This window comes from Gekko japonicus, unplaced genomic scaffold, assembly GCF_001447785.1.
Source record: "Gekko japonicus isolate JY-2015 unplaced genomic scaffold, Gekko_japonicus_V1.1 scaffold2063, whole genome shotgun sequence".
NCBI lineage: Eukaryota > Metazoa > Chordata > Lepidosauria > Squamata > Gekkonidae > Gekko > Gekko japonicus.
Window position 1 is genome coordinate 105,787 of NW_015163150.1, and position 14,392 is coordinate 120,178.

The following is a 14,392-nucleotide window of genomic DNA, read 5'->3' on the forward strand; positions in this document are numbered from 1 at the left end:
TGGGTTGGAGAAGCAGTGAAGGGGGAAAGCTAAGCAAGAGAGAACCCCAGGGGAGGGATTTCGCCTCCCCTAAAACTCCTTGGTAGTCCCTCCTTTTGTTTTGCCCTGTTTGTTAAATAAAACAGTAATCATAAGCAAATATTAATAATACTAATTTTAAAAATATTGTGAGTCATTTATTGCAACATTTTCAGATCACAACAGTCCTACATCCAGTAATATTTGTTAGGTCCCATTGAAATATATAGGGAAAAATAGATCATGCAGTTTGTCTTTCTTCCACAGTGGCAGCCATAGATTTCCTAGAACACAAACTCACCATAAAAATATAAGATGTGACCCAGGTGATATAGCATATAGGTATTAAAAAGGCGGAAAAGGTATGAATAACATTTAAATAATAATCTACAAGATCTGCCGTTTCTATTAAAATGAAATGGTTGTGAATCAGCCCTGTAGCTAGACAATTTTTGGTGGGGTGGCACTGCATGGAGGGAGGCACTGGATGATGGAGTGGAGGGAAGACACATGCACAGCAGAGGAAGGGGATGTTGCAGGCTGGCATGCGTGCACGTCAGGGCTCCTATCCCTCCTTGGTGCCTGGCAAGTGGGCCCGACAGCCGCTCTCACACAGCAACCGGCTGGGCCTACTGCCACCCTCAGCTACAGCCTCAGCAGCAGGCCGGCCCAAAGTCGGCCAGGGCAGGCAACCAGGTGGGCGCTGTTGTCACTTGCCACCCTTCCTTCCCTCCCTTCCTCTGTCCAGCTCTGGTGCTGCCTCACCTGCCAGTCCTGGAGGCGAACTGGACTGGCAGCGCTGGGTGAGCTGTCTCACTCTGCCTGGCCACCACCGGACTCTGACCAGTCAAGAGGGACAAGTGCTGCCCGTGGGGAGGGATGCTGGCTGGGAGCAGGACTGGGTGGCAATCGGCTCAGCAGTTAGGCCAGTGTGGCACAGCTTTCTAAAAAAATATATCAGGGGCTCTGGGAAGATTCAGGGGTCAGGGGAGATTCGAGGCAGGGGAGATCTGGGAGGGGGAATCACCCCAAGGGCCCCACAGTAGCTACGGGCCTATTGTGAATTATAATCAAGCAGACAAAGAGGTTTTTATGAGTAACAAATGGAATCTTTCTGTGATTAGTACCTTCCATGAAGCATAAGCAAACTTTGTGTCTAAGTGTCTGTGGTCAATGTGGTTGGTGCCTTACCCATAGACTCATAGAATCATAGAGTTTGAAGGGATCCCCAGGGTCATCTAGTCGTGTCACCATGCCTTAGGCCAGCCGGGGAGCCAGGCCCAGCCTGGCCCATTGCCCCATGGTGGGGACGGGCAAGGCCAGGCAGCTTGGCCCGCCAGGGCCTTGAGCGTGCAGAGGGAGGGCTGAGGAGAGGGGTCCAGGGAAGGAGACGTGGGCCCGCAGCCGGCCGGCCGAGCTGCCACCCATTGCAGGGAGAGGGACGAGCCTGGTCTGCTTGCCCCACAGGGGCCGTGCTCAGCCGGGGGTGGCAGCAGGAGCGGCCAACCCAGGCGCCTTGACCTACTGAGGCCTTGACCCCGTGGGGGGAGTGTGGACTGCTTCCCTGAGGTGGGGGGGCTGGGAAGTGGATGGCGCCCTGCACCTGGCTGGCCTCATGCCCATTGCGGGGAGAGGGGCAAGCCTGGCCGGCTTCCCCCGCCAGCACCTCGATTGGGCAGGGATGCCGGGGGGACAGACGAGGCCAGGCGGCTTGGCCCACTGGAGCCTCGACTGCACAGCAGGAGGGCAGAGGACAGGGGGCTGGGGAAAGAGATGCAGGCCCGCAGATGTCCGCCCGAGCTGCCGCCCATTGCAGGGAGACAGACGAGCCCAGTCTGCTTGCCTCGATGGGGCCTCACTCGGCCAGGGATGGTGCCAGGAGTGGCCAACCCAGGCGCCTTACCCGCCGGGGCCTTGACCCCATGGGGGGGAGTGCAGGCTGCTTCCCTGGGTTGGGGAGACCGGGAAGTGGATGGTGCGCTGCGCCCGGCTCGCGCCCATTGCAGGGCGAGGGGCAACTCTGGCCGGCTTCCCCCGCAGGTGCCTCGATCGGGCGGGGGTGCTGGGGGGACAGACGAGGCCAGGCGGCTTCGCCCGCTAAAGCCTCTACTGCGCAGTGGGAGGGCAGAGGAGAGGGGGCTGGGGAAGGAGATGCGGGGCCGCAGCCAGCTGCCCAAGCTGTCACCCACTGCAGGGAGATGGACGAGCCCGGTCCTCTTGCCCCGCTGGGGCCTCGCTCGGCCGGGGGTGGTGGCGGGAGCAGCCAACCCAGCCTCCTTGAGCCGCCGGGGCCTCGACCCTGTGAGGGGGAATGCGGGCTGCTTCCCCGAGTTGAGGGGAAGGGAAGTGGACAGTGCCCTGCACCTGGCTGAGCTCGCGCCCATTGCGGGGAGATGGGCGAGCCTGGCCGGCTTCCCCCGCCAGTGCCTCGAGTGGGCAGGGGTTCCAGGGGGAGGGGCGAGGCCAGGCGCCTTGGCCCGCCGGAGCCTCGACCATGCAGGGCAGGATGGCCAGCTTCGCCGTGCCGGGGGCCAGATGGAGATGGTGACCCGCGGCCAGGCTAGTGCCCCGTTGTGTTCAGTTCCACAACGGGCATTCTTCCTAGTTATGAATAACTCTGTAAGCAAGAAAAAGTAAGCAAGGAGAAATCCATTCAGATAACCAATTTTGGACAACAATGCATTTTTCTGAAATATTTAGTGATTGAAATAAAATCATACACTTACACACACCCCAACAGTTCCTGTACTTTTTGGTTCAGGAAAATAATATCCAATGAATTGCTTATTTCAGGTAAGGAGGGTGTTACTGTAGTAATTATTGCGAGGGTTTTTTTAAAAAAATCTCATGTACTTGAGTAAGAACTCTGATGCTGGTACAGAAAGTGTAAAGATTCCTTAAATATCACTAGAAAATTAACATGTTAAACTTTATAAGTATGTTAGTGGCAAGGACCACCAAATATAGAAACTGAATATTGCAGAAGAATGGAAACATTAGATGCTCTGTTCTTGCCCATAATAAGCTTGTGTGAATGACGTGAGAGGAAAAATTAACTTTGTGCGGTCACCAGTCTACCATGCATTTGGCAGCTCATAATAATTTTGTGCTTTAATTGACATGAATAATGAGAAGGTGCACATGGCCTGCATTTTGTGCATAGCTAGGCCTTTTTATGCCCTTCCATTTTGGCATGTAACAATGGCTCTAAATTAAACTAATAAGACAACAACGTTTATTTTCCAGAGACCTTAATAGGAAATGTGCTTCCCTAGTTATACAGTTCTACTGCATTTGTGCAGTTAACTTATCTTGTCTCCTCTCCCTTTAATAGGTAGAGAGCCCTGACCCATTTCCAAACATTGGGGCCTCTCTATCTTTCCTCTTTCCCAGAGCTGTCTCCAGACAGAGCAGCCTTTATTATCTACCCCTCATGCAGTTAACACAGAGGTCTACTGGAGTTAGGGAACCCAGTACTTCCTTCCCTTATTCATTGCCACCATTTAGCTAATTAAACCCACTGGCCAAAACCATCCAAGTTGTGGGGGTGGTATTTTCCCTGCAACACTAGACATCCAGTCAACAGAGTTTAAACAGAGGAAAAACAGTTAATTTTTATTTACAACTTCCAACAACATGAGATGACTCAAACACAGCAATCATTGTCCCTGATAACTGAACTTAGGATCCCAGATCACTCCAACAGTCACATATTACAAAGTATCAGCCCTCAAAAGTAAGTTCTAACAAAGGCTGCTTCACAGACTTAGAATTCTCCTTTTCCAGACTGACTGCATCATTTGTCAGCATGGGCTGGTGAGCGTAGACTGTGGCAGCTTCGTTATCAGTCGCTATCACAAGTTGATCCACTAAAGTTGGGCCATTCCTTTGTTCGTTTTGGCTAGCACCACCAGGCAAATTAGGCTGTTGCATGTCTGCTTTGTTGGAGTCTGACTGTGGAGGAGCCAAAATATTATAGTCTGGGGGCAGGCTTGAAGCCATTAAGACGAGCTTTTATGCTTGCATGTTTCAATGTTTTACCATCTGCGGTCCTTTATGGTAGATTTACAAATGTCCCCTACCCTGAAAGGATCTGTCTGTGTAGTAGCAGAAAAACAGAATCGATTACCCACATCTTGCTTAGTTGTGAATTCTACAATAAAATATGGGATGTGCTAATCAGCCCCCTCTTGATCAATAGGCACAGCTGTCCAAAAGAGAGGCTAGTATCCTTCCCTCTATCAGATCACCGCCTTCACATCACCTTTGCAGTGGCAAGGTTTCTCTCTATTGCTATGAGGGTTCGAGAATATAAGGTTAAAGCTCTGGTGGGATGACTGTTCTGTACATTTAAAATCTGTGGTTCCTATGTTGTTGTTTTCTTATTCAATCTATGCCAATAAAGGTTTTTGACTGACTGCTGTTCCCCTTCACTTTAACTCTCCCTGTCTTTAGCTGCCCAACTTCCCCAACTGAGTCAGCTCCCATTGGCTGCCTTTGGGGAAAGCAGAACTGGACTTGTTTGTCATACCTGGGTCCCAATCACACGCAGAATTAGCCGCGCGATAGGAACATCTGGCCGTTTCACTCCGCCAAAGAAGCGGAGTAAAAAAACACTAGGGAAAATCCAGTAGCAAATGGTTTGCTACAGGCCAGGAATGGACTTTGCCCTGTGTGGTCATGCCAGTGTGCTCTCATGGCATCAGGATGGTCTGATCGGGCCATCCCGACTCCATGCCGTTGTTTTTCCCCCCATTTCAGAGTGCACATCATTGCACACGGCATAGGGAATACTTAGTGTGGAAATGCGATTCATCGATCCCCTGTTGAAGTGCACCGGAAACACACAGGGGGGGGGACAGATTCACCCACGGGTGCATCTGATCATTCAGTGGTGGGCTGCCCCCGCAGCTCCCAGGGACTGTGTGATCATGCAACTGTTGGTCAAATTGCAACGGAGCAAATAGCCTCGCTTCCCCCCCCCCGCGTTATCTCATGCGTGTGACCATAACCCTGGTTTAGCTACTTTTTTTATTGACGGGGCAGTCCAGCAACAAGTTAGGGCGTACAAGAAATCTTGAACGGTGGGAACAATTTGAAAAGCCAACCCCAGCAGGATCTGCTAGTCTTTGGTGGGTTTCTTACTTCAGAGCCACAGGACTAAAATTTAAGGGACGACCATAAGAAGATGCAAGAAGTTCATACCTTGTTTGTGTGCATCTTGTTTGGACCAGAACATTGCCAGCCTGCCTCACGATTACTGCTAGCCACGGGTTATTCATTCATGTGCACACACACACACACACACACACACCACTCCCATCCTAGTGTATAAATCAGAGGTCATCAACCCTTTTGAGGACCATCGATTTGGAATTCTGACGCTGGGTGCTGAGCACAACCACAAAATGGCTGCTTCAGAAGGCGGAGCCAACCACAAAATGTCAGGGAGTAAGATTATGCATAACTCTATTAGTAACTCTTCAACATTTCAGGCAGAAACTCTGTTTAACAGAATGCCCTTTATAATGAAGATATGGTTTTAAAATATTTTCTTGCATGATCACAGCTTATCTTCAGTTACACAATGAGGATTTTTGTATTGTGGTAGCAGCTGCTGCCAAAGAGACTTTAAAAAAAAATCTATACAGTCAGTAAGATCTCCAGTGGCCAGTCAGAAGTCCTGCAGGGCAGAAGCCCCATCTCATCCTGCCCACTTTCTAAAAACACTTGGCAGGTGCCAGGAAAGGCGTTGATGAGTGTCATGGTGCCCACAGGAACCATGTTGGGGATCTTTGATATAGATGTTGTTTGCTTGAGAAGGTGCAAGATTTGTGCCAACTCTGAGAGGCAGGACAGAAACCAACCTTGTCTGTGGATATAATTGTCAGAATGAGGTGTTATAGCACTTGCTTGGACTTCTGTTTGATTTGGAAAACTCACTAAAACCAGGTTTGGAAACAGAAAGTTTATAACAACCTGAGTGTAACCATACTGCACTTTAAACCACAAAAAGCATACTGTATTTAAAATATTTTTAGATGCAGCACATGCCAATGAACTGTGTTCCTAGGTCTGATTCAGACTACAGAAAATAGAATGATAGCCATAATTATATCTTTTCCCCATGGGAGCCCAGGAGGGCATTGCACTCTATGAATCAACATCTGCTGATGGTCCCTGGCCCTAGGGATGGCCGATTTGCCTCAACTAGGGCCAGGGCCTTTTTGGCCCTGGCCCCCACCTGGTGGAATGAGCTCCCGTCAGAAATTAGTGCCCTGCAAGAGCTTTTACAGTTCCGCAGGGCCTGCAAGATGGAGCTCTTCCGCCAGCCTTCAGTTGAGGCAGCCAATATCCAACTCAATCTGGCCTCCCCGCTCCTCCCCCCAATGAATCACACTCATGTGTCTGATGAGGTATAATTTATTTTAAAGTATTTATTGCTGTAGTTATTTTATTGTATTTATAGTATGTATTCTGTTATCTTGTTCTTATTGTTGGAAATCTGCACTTAGCAGATTATCACCGATTGGAACCTGTCCTGAGTCTGCTGTGCGGGGAGGGCAGGATATAAATTGAAGAGAATAAACTAAATGTATAGCTCCATAAAAATTCTGTGATGCCAGCAGTATTTTTAATCTATAAATATAGTTATGTATGCCACCCATTCTTGTGTAAGCAAGTGGATGTATTTTCAAAGTTTTACATTATTAGGGGACCAGTGGTACATTGCATGATATGGAATAATTGTTAAAATACTTCTCAACTTGCATTGTGGAAGAGGTGGCCTAGAGTTATTTATTACTTTCTCATAATCCACTTTTGGATTTGATTTGGGGGTTAAAGATTTCTGAGATTTCTAGAGTTGTAAATGCATGGGAGGTACATTCTGTAAATGAGCTTCCCAGATGCTGTGACTCCCTTTCCCCCCTCAGTGCAGAGATCTTATAGTTGAAGTTGCACCTTCTTAAGCTGTTTCAAGATGGTTTGCTTCCTTGTGTTTTCATGACTGCTAGCAAGTCTTTCTAGCTACGGTAGACATACAGTGCTAAGTAGCACTGTTGTAGTTATTCTTCATCCATTCAGTTAGATTGTTTTTGTCAAATAGTTTTATTTTCAAGCCTAATGCCTTTTGGCCAAGAGATGCTGAATTCCTCTTCAGCTAATACTTCTGTTTCTTGCAAGTTATAGAAGCTGATAATTTTCAAAAGCTTTCCTGTCAGTTCTTAACTGACAAATATTTTTCTAGATTCATACCACATATTCTGTTAATTACCTTGGCAAGTGATCGTTGCCAAATTCCAGTTGTCCAGGAGAGATTACAGGACAGAAAAAATACAACTAGCACAAAGCATCTTTAGCTGTAGCTACTACTACCAGTTGAGGTAGTTAGTAGCAAAACTAGATTAAGGATCACTTCTAGGCGGCAACTGAGACATTGACAGAACAGTTTTATTAAATCTGTTCTCCCTGTCACCGGGTTTGGAGAATGAAATAGCAGCTTTAACAGTGTTTTCTAGATAGTAGATCCCCTTGCCACATTGAAAGCAGTTTCTTATATCCCTGACATTTAAAAACAGCAAATTATTATTATTATCATCATCATCATCGTATGGCAGTGTGTATAGTATAGCCAGGAAATCCTAAGATTGTCTGGCAGCCAGAAGTTCTAGCTCTTTTAACATTATGCACCACTAGGTGGTGAGCTAGACTTGTTTTTAAGGTAAGAGACCTTTCAGGGGTGGTTTGCCATTGTGTGCTACTGTGTAATGCCCCTGGTATTCCTTGGAGGTTGCCCATCCAAATACTAGCCAGGACCAACCCTGCTTAGCTTCCAAGATCTGACAAGATTGGGTTAGCCTGTGTTATCCAGGTCAGGATAAAAAACAGCTTCTGGTATAGCACAGAGCAGCTTCTGTTGGGAAACTCCCATTTTTACCTGTACATTTTCTTGAAGTTTCTTTGGGCTAGGGCCAAAGACTAGAATCATCTTTCCATTTGCTTGATCTCATCTAAATTTAGAATTCTATGCAAATCCAAATGAAAGTTGATTTTTTTTAAATCTGACCATCAAAACGTGTCTGTGTAGCATTATAAATACTCTACTGTCCTATTTCCACACAAAGAATGTTGGGAGGCCAATGGAAAAGCATTAGAAGTATGTAGGGTAAGTTAGTAAGCTGACATCTCAAGAGCTAAGAAAGCTGTAGTTAATTTAATGCCACTGAATCGTGAATACCAAATATAACGCATTTTACAATCAAAGCCATCTGTACATTGTAACAAAGCACAGATGATAGATAATCTGGCAGAGATGAAGAATAGAGTCATAATATCTGGTGTAGACACAAAACATGTGGTGACTTTACAATCTAATATATGAAATGAATGCAGACACAAAAAAGGGATTAAGATATTTTATAGCCTGCAACAGAAAATCCAAATGGTATTCCCCCATTCCCTCACCACTGCCCCGTGATTTAAAAAATCATAACAACAACAGACAGTTTTCCATGCTCTAGTAATACCCTAAAGTCTGACTATTGACATGGGCAGCTTCATTATGCCTTTTGATAGGGCAATCCCTGCAGACATTTCTAAGGTGAGTATCTCTGTAAACTGATTAGGCTTGCCAAGTCCCCCCGGGGTGGATCGGGCCCTGGGGGAACCCCACCCCCAAAACACGTGCCATGCCCGGCGTCAGCACGTCACCCAGAAGTGACGCGATCACCTCGGGCACGTTGGGGGCGGGGCCACAATCATCCGAGGGAAAAATCTATGTTTTTCCCTCGGGTGATTGTGGCCCCGCCCCCAACGTGCCCGACGTGATTGCATCACTTCCGGGTGACGTAATTGTGGCGCACGCATGCTTTGCGCGCACGCATGGACTCCCAGACGAAGGCTGGACTCCCCCGCTATACAACAGGTGAGGACTTGGCAACCCTAAAGCTGATGTATTTTATCAGTCAAAGGGGTTCTGTGAAACAAAAATTGTGTAGAGAATGTTCTACTTGAATTATCCTGAAGAGTTGACACAAAGTGGTAAAGAATTTATATGTCAGTGGTACAGCTATGTCTGAAAGAAGTTGGAGAAAATTAACTATGTCATCCTAAATAGAATTACACCTTCTAAGTCCATTGAAGTCAATGGTCTTAGAAGTGTGTAACTCTGTTTAGGATTGTCCTTTAATTGTCCTAAGACTAATGGTATCAGATATCTTGGATGGTGTTGCATTGACGAATCTGGTGGATCATTGTCAGCCACAATGAAAATGGGAGAAATAATTTAAAGATTTGGTGGAAGGTCTTTAGCTTTTCAAATGAAAAACTGGAAAGTAATGTTATAAATCCTTGTGAGGTTTTTTTTGTGTGTGTGTCAGTGTTTTTATATTATTGTTTAGCAAGGCTTTTAAATATTTCCTTCTTAATTACAGGAAGAAGAACTGGAGGCCCAAATTTCATTTCTCCAAGGACAACTGAATGAATTGGAGGCCATGTGCAATTACTGTGCCAAGATGATGAACACACATCTGGGTAAATGAATTTCTAGATGTTAAAACATTATAAGGCCAGATCCATTCCACTAACTTCCCCCTTTTTTTCTTTTATTTTCCAAACCCACTTTTTCCAAACAAAATATAAATTCAACTTTACATTTGGTTTAATACAATGATACCATCTCTAACTTAAATTTCTTTCTCTAAAAAGCTATTTAAAGGTATCAAGTCCAATTTCATTCCAGATTTTTTATCACTTTGCCCTGTTGTTGTGCCACTAGTTTTATCATTTTTAACAGCCATTTCCTTTTAATTAGTACAGAGTTGGTTTTTTCAGTGTCTCACATGTGTGCAGTTGTTATAAGATTGTATCTTAGAATATCTTTGGCACAATTGTTACATAATTTAAAAAATAAAGATTTCTGGTTTTAATGGTATTTACCGTATTTTTTGCTCTATAAGACGCACTTTCCACCCCCAAAAAGTGGGGGTGAAAGTGTGTGTGTCTTATGGAGTGAATACTGAAAAAAAGAGGTCATGGGTCTCCAAGCCCCGTTCAGCCTTCTGGCCCCCCTCCCAAGCCCGCGGGAGCAGCCGGCAAGGCTGAACAGGGCTTGGATCTCCAAGCCCCGTTTAGCCTTCTCTCCCCCTCTCCCAAGCCCGCAGGAGCCGCTGGCAAAGCTGAATGGGCTTGGATCTCCAAGCCCCGTTCAGCCTTCTCCCCCCCCTCCCAAGCCCGCGGGAGCCCATTGGAAGGCTGAATGGGGCTTGTATCTCTTAGATCCAAGCCCCTTTCAGCCTTCTCTCCTCCCCCCAAGCCCGGGAACAGATGGCAAGGCTGAACGGGGCTTGGATCTCTTAGATCCAAGCCCCTTTCAGCCTTCTCTCGCCCCCAGCCTGTGGGAGCCCAGGACAAGGCTGAAAAGGGCTTGGATCTAAGAGATCCAAGCCCCTTTCAGCCTTCTCCCCCCCCCCCAAGCCTGTGGGAGCAGATGGTAAAATTATTTGTAATGGAACAGTCTGCTCTTCCCTTAATATCTGTGTGATTTAGTTTGGTCCTCTTGGAGCTCTTGTTTCACTTTCGTTTTTATATGCTGAATGGACCTGAGAACGGGTGGTTTCAAATGTAAGTCTTCAAGCTCCTTTTTAACTGCTGGTGGGGTAATTTAGAACTTGGGGAAAGCAAACATACACAGAGGCTTTCATTTTCTGTCCCTTTCTTCCCATTTTTTCTTCCCCTTTCTTTAATAAAGGTTAACAGTCAATAAACACAAAGTGTGCCAGACAAAGCTTGAGTCCAGTGGCACCTTTAAGACCAACAGAGTTTAATTCTGGGTCTTAGCTTTCATGTGTATAAACTTTGTTGGTCAACTTATTTCCACTGAACTCAAACTTTGTTCTGTTGCACTGGAACAGATATTCTTAAGTACCACTGCTAATGAAATATTGAGCTGCTATCCTACCTTAAGCATGTGTGGACAGGAGGTGTTGGGTGTACCCTAATAATTTGTTCAAGTAACTTTGTGAAGTCTTTTGTACAGTGTAACCCTATTGCCTGTGTAGAAGAGCCCTCTTGAATCATTCTGAATCATTCTGGTTTGCATAGATTCAGGTGGGTAGCCGTGTTGGTCTGAAGCAATAGAGCAAAGTTTGGGTCCAGTGGCACCTCTAAGACCAACAAAGTTTAATTCTGGGTCTAAGCTTTTGTGTTCATGCACTCATTTTCAGATACATTGAAACAGAGTCATCAACCATTACATGCAGGAGGAGGATGTTGCCCATATCTGTAGACTTCTGCAAATGTGGGAACTGTAGCCTCTATTCATAACTGGGTCACTGGTCACTTCTTCAGCTATGAAATATCTGTAGAAGAGAGCAGTGACTCACAAAAGCTGATCCCCTGCTACAAATTTTCTTTGTGCTTTTGAAGCAGTTTTTCTCCAGGTAGGTTTGCCAGCTCTGAGTTGGGAAATACTTAGAGATTTTTGGGGTGGAGCCAGAGCGGTGGGTGTTGCCTTCTGACACAGTTCTGGTGTGTCCTTGGGAGGCTGCAAAGCATCGTGGCCAGCGGGGCCCTTCTCGCTTTGCCGCCTGGGAGATCCGGCTCGAGGCTTCTCTCCCCACTGAACAGCAGCAGAAGTGACACTTTTTCCTGTTTTCCTCCTCTAAAAACTCAGTGCGTCTTATGGTCAGGTGCGTCTTATGGAGCGAAAAATACGGTATCTCTTCCATATTTCTTCTACCACATTTTGTATCACTTCCAAAAAACATTTTTCCCAATAGCAGGTCCACCACATGTGAAAGAGATTTAATGTGTTTGCTGTACAGAACCAATGTTCTCTTGATATCTGCCTTTTCATTTTTTATAATCTCCAGAGCAATAAATACCAATGATTTACATTTTGAAACAAGTCTCCCTAAGCATAGTGAAAAAGATAGCTATGTTGTATATATAAAAGTCCAATTCCTCATCATTTAGTGCATATCCTAAATCCTTATGCCATTCATATTTATAATTCACATTAAGTGGAACATTTAATCCAATCAGTACTTTGTAGATCTTGAAAAATAGGGCTTTCCATTGAGTTATTACCAAGATTTCATATTCAAATAACATTTTCCTTATCCTCTTGAAACTGCTAAATCCAAGAAAGAAATTGGAAGACTGAAAATTAGGAATGATCCCTGTAATAAAACTACCACTTTGGAATCTACATTTTTTAATAGAGAATCACTGCTTATTGAAACTCTTGACTACAAATGGTACCCAGTTGGGTTTCCTGCTATATGCTAGGGATTGGTATCTTTCGCTAGTTACTTTATTTGCAAAGTGCTTAGATGTTCATTATTAAACTTGTCTATATCCATGTAAAACAATATTGAGCAGATCGTTTAATTATATGATTGAAGATCAAAACATTGCTACACGTTTAGCAATTTATATTAATTTAGTGATCCTGTATTTTAGGTGACAATGATTTTCTATCCATTGTAGATGTTAAAGAATAGACATATGATTGAAATAATACTGTTTGGAAATACTGTTGGGAATACTGTCGATTTTTCACTTTTCTGTTTTAATACTGTATGACTGTTGAAACATTTTATCACTAAAAGTGTTCTGACAGTTTCACATTCAGAAGGCCGCTGACACTAAGAAGGCCTATGATGAACATTTGGTGTCAGAGCTTTTATCAGCTCTTGGACTTCAGATCAATACTGTTTACACTATGTTTGTGTATTTTAATGGCTTTTTCATGCAAGCTTGTTCTTATGACCCTAGATATTTTTGTGACCTACAACAGAATTTAGGAAATGCTCTGTACATTGCACAGAGTGTATACTGCTCTTAACACGGCATATGTTACCTTTCTGCCTTCTGGTCAGTCATGTTGTCATTGCTTTGCATAATGTGGGTAGGAGATGAATTCTCAAAATGATATATGGGTGCAAGTACTGAAGCCATTTGCAATTATAGAACTTTTGTTAGAACTAATGTTGAAATAATATTGAAATATAAATATAAAGGCTATTTCTGTTAACCAAGATAAGTTACAAAGGCTGTTGATCAATGATAGGCAATACCTCTAAAGCACATTTCTAATTTGGCATATTTCAAGATGCTTAAGCAGCAATAATCTTGATTACTGATGCCTTTTTTATCTAGTATTCCACAGATAGGAAAGTAATTCATTAAGAAATATGTCCAATTTTTGATGTCTTTACATGACGACAACATACTACTTGTACTCAAACATGCCAATTTGTAACCATGGGTTTGATCCAGAGGCTGCCAAAATTATAATTGTGTTTCCTGGAATGTGAAGGAGGAAAAGATGAGTTAAAGCAGTAATTTTTGTTTGTGTGTTTATACAAAAGCTTCCTCATTAAGTGTTCATCCACTTCTTTTGCTGTACCACACAATGACAACATAATTATATATTTGGGACCTGCTTCTATGTTACTATGGAAATGAATGCTGTGCCTTGAATAATATAAATACAGCATGTGCAAGAATGATAAATTGGTTCTTGTGGTGAAGATTGATAAATGAGGATTTTGCAGTTAGTCAATTATAATGGATGCAAAGAACTTTTAAGATCACATTTCTTCCATTAATGATAAAGGAACTTTATTGGCTGTTGTACTTTCAGAAGTACACACTTTTTATAACTGCTGAGTAATCCAGTGATTCAGAAGATCTGCCAAACTGACTAAACTTTAGGGACTTTGGCATATTTAGTGCTGAGTGGAAGGTTCTAGATTGATACAAATTGTCATTTTATAGAGAGGTAACTTAGCATGGTATGCTTGTGTCTATTTGGTAAACTGCTTCTGTGTGTCATCCTGCTAAGATGTGAGGGAAGTTTTAGAGTTCACCAGCTTCCAGAGATTTCTGATTTACTCAGCAGGATTGTCCAGAGTCCATACAACCAAGCTACACAGACTGAGTAAGGGCACCCTGGCGTGGTTTAGTAATCTGTATAGACTCAGTCATCTGGCTTTCCCAGAGGTGACATACACACCATGGTAATATTAGAGATGTGAAGAACAAAAAAATGGAAAATTGGTGGCGGGGCTTTTTTGCTTTTTAAGGCCTTTCTCCCGGGTGTTTTTTGGGTGGAAAATTTGGAGGGGCACTGAGAAAAACCTTCTCTTTTAGATGAGTAAATGCTTCTTATGGCAAGTATGACAGACCCCTGATGCTTCCCCATTCTCAGACAAATCTTCCCCCACAAAAAAAATTTAGTTCCCCTCATGACTGAGTCGCCCTCCAGTAGCATGTATTTCTTCTTCATTTGATAAGCTTAAATTGTCCCACCCTGTCACAGATATTTTTTTAGGTTTTCTATCCAGATCAGGAACTTGAGGGAAAG

The 14,392-nt window shown here is 44.3% G+C and overlaps 1 protein-coding gene across 1 annotated transcript in view; it reads left to right on the forward strand.

Annotated features, from left to right (window-relative positions):
- Positions 1-14,392, forward strand: part of LOC107106825 (TBC1 domain family member 5-like) — a 107,896-nt gene that overhangs the window by 68,121 nt on the left and 25,383 nt on the right. The window contains exon 8 of the mRNA XM_015407036.1: positions 9,453-9,552. Within this exon, the coding sequence (XP_015262522.1) occupies positions 9,453-9,552 (100 nt within the window). The remainder of the gene's footprint in view (positions 1-9,452; positions 9,553-14,392) is intronic.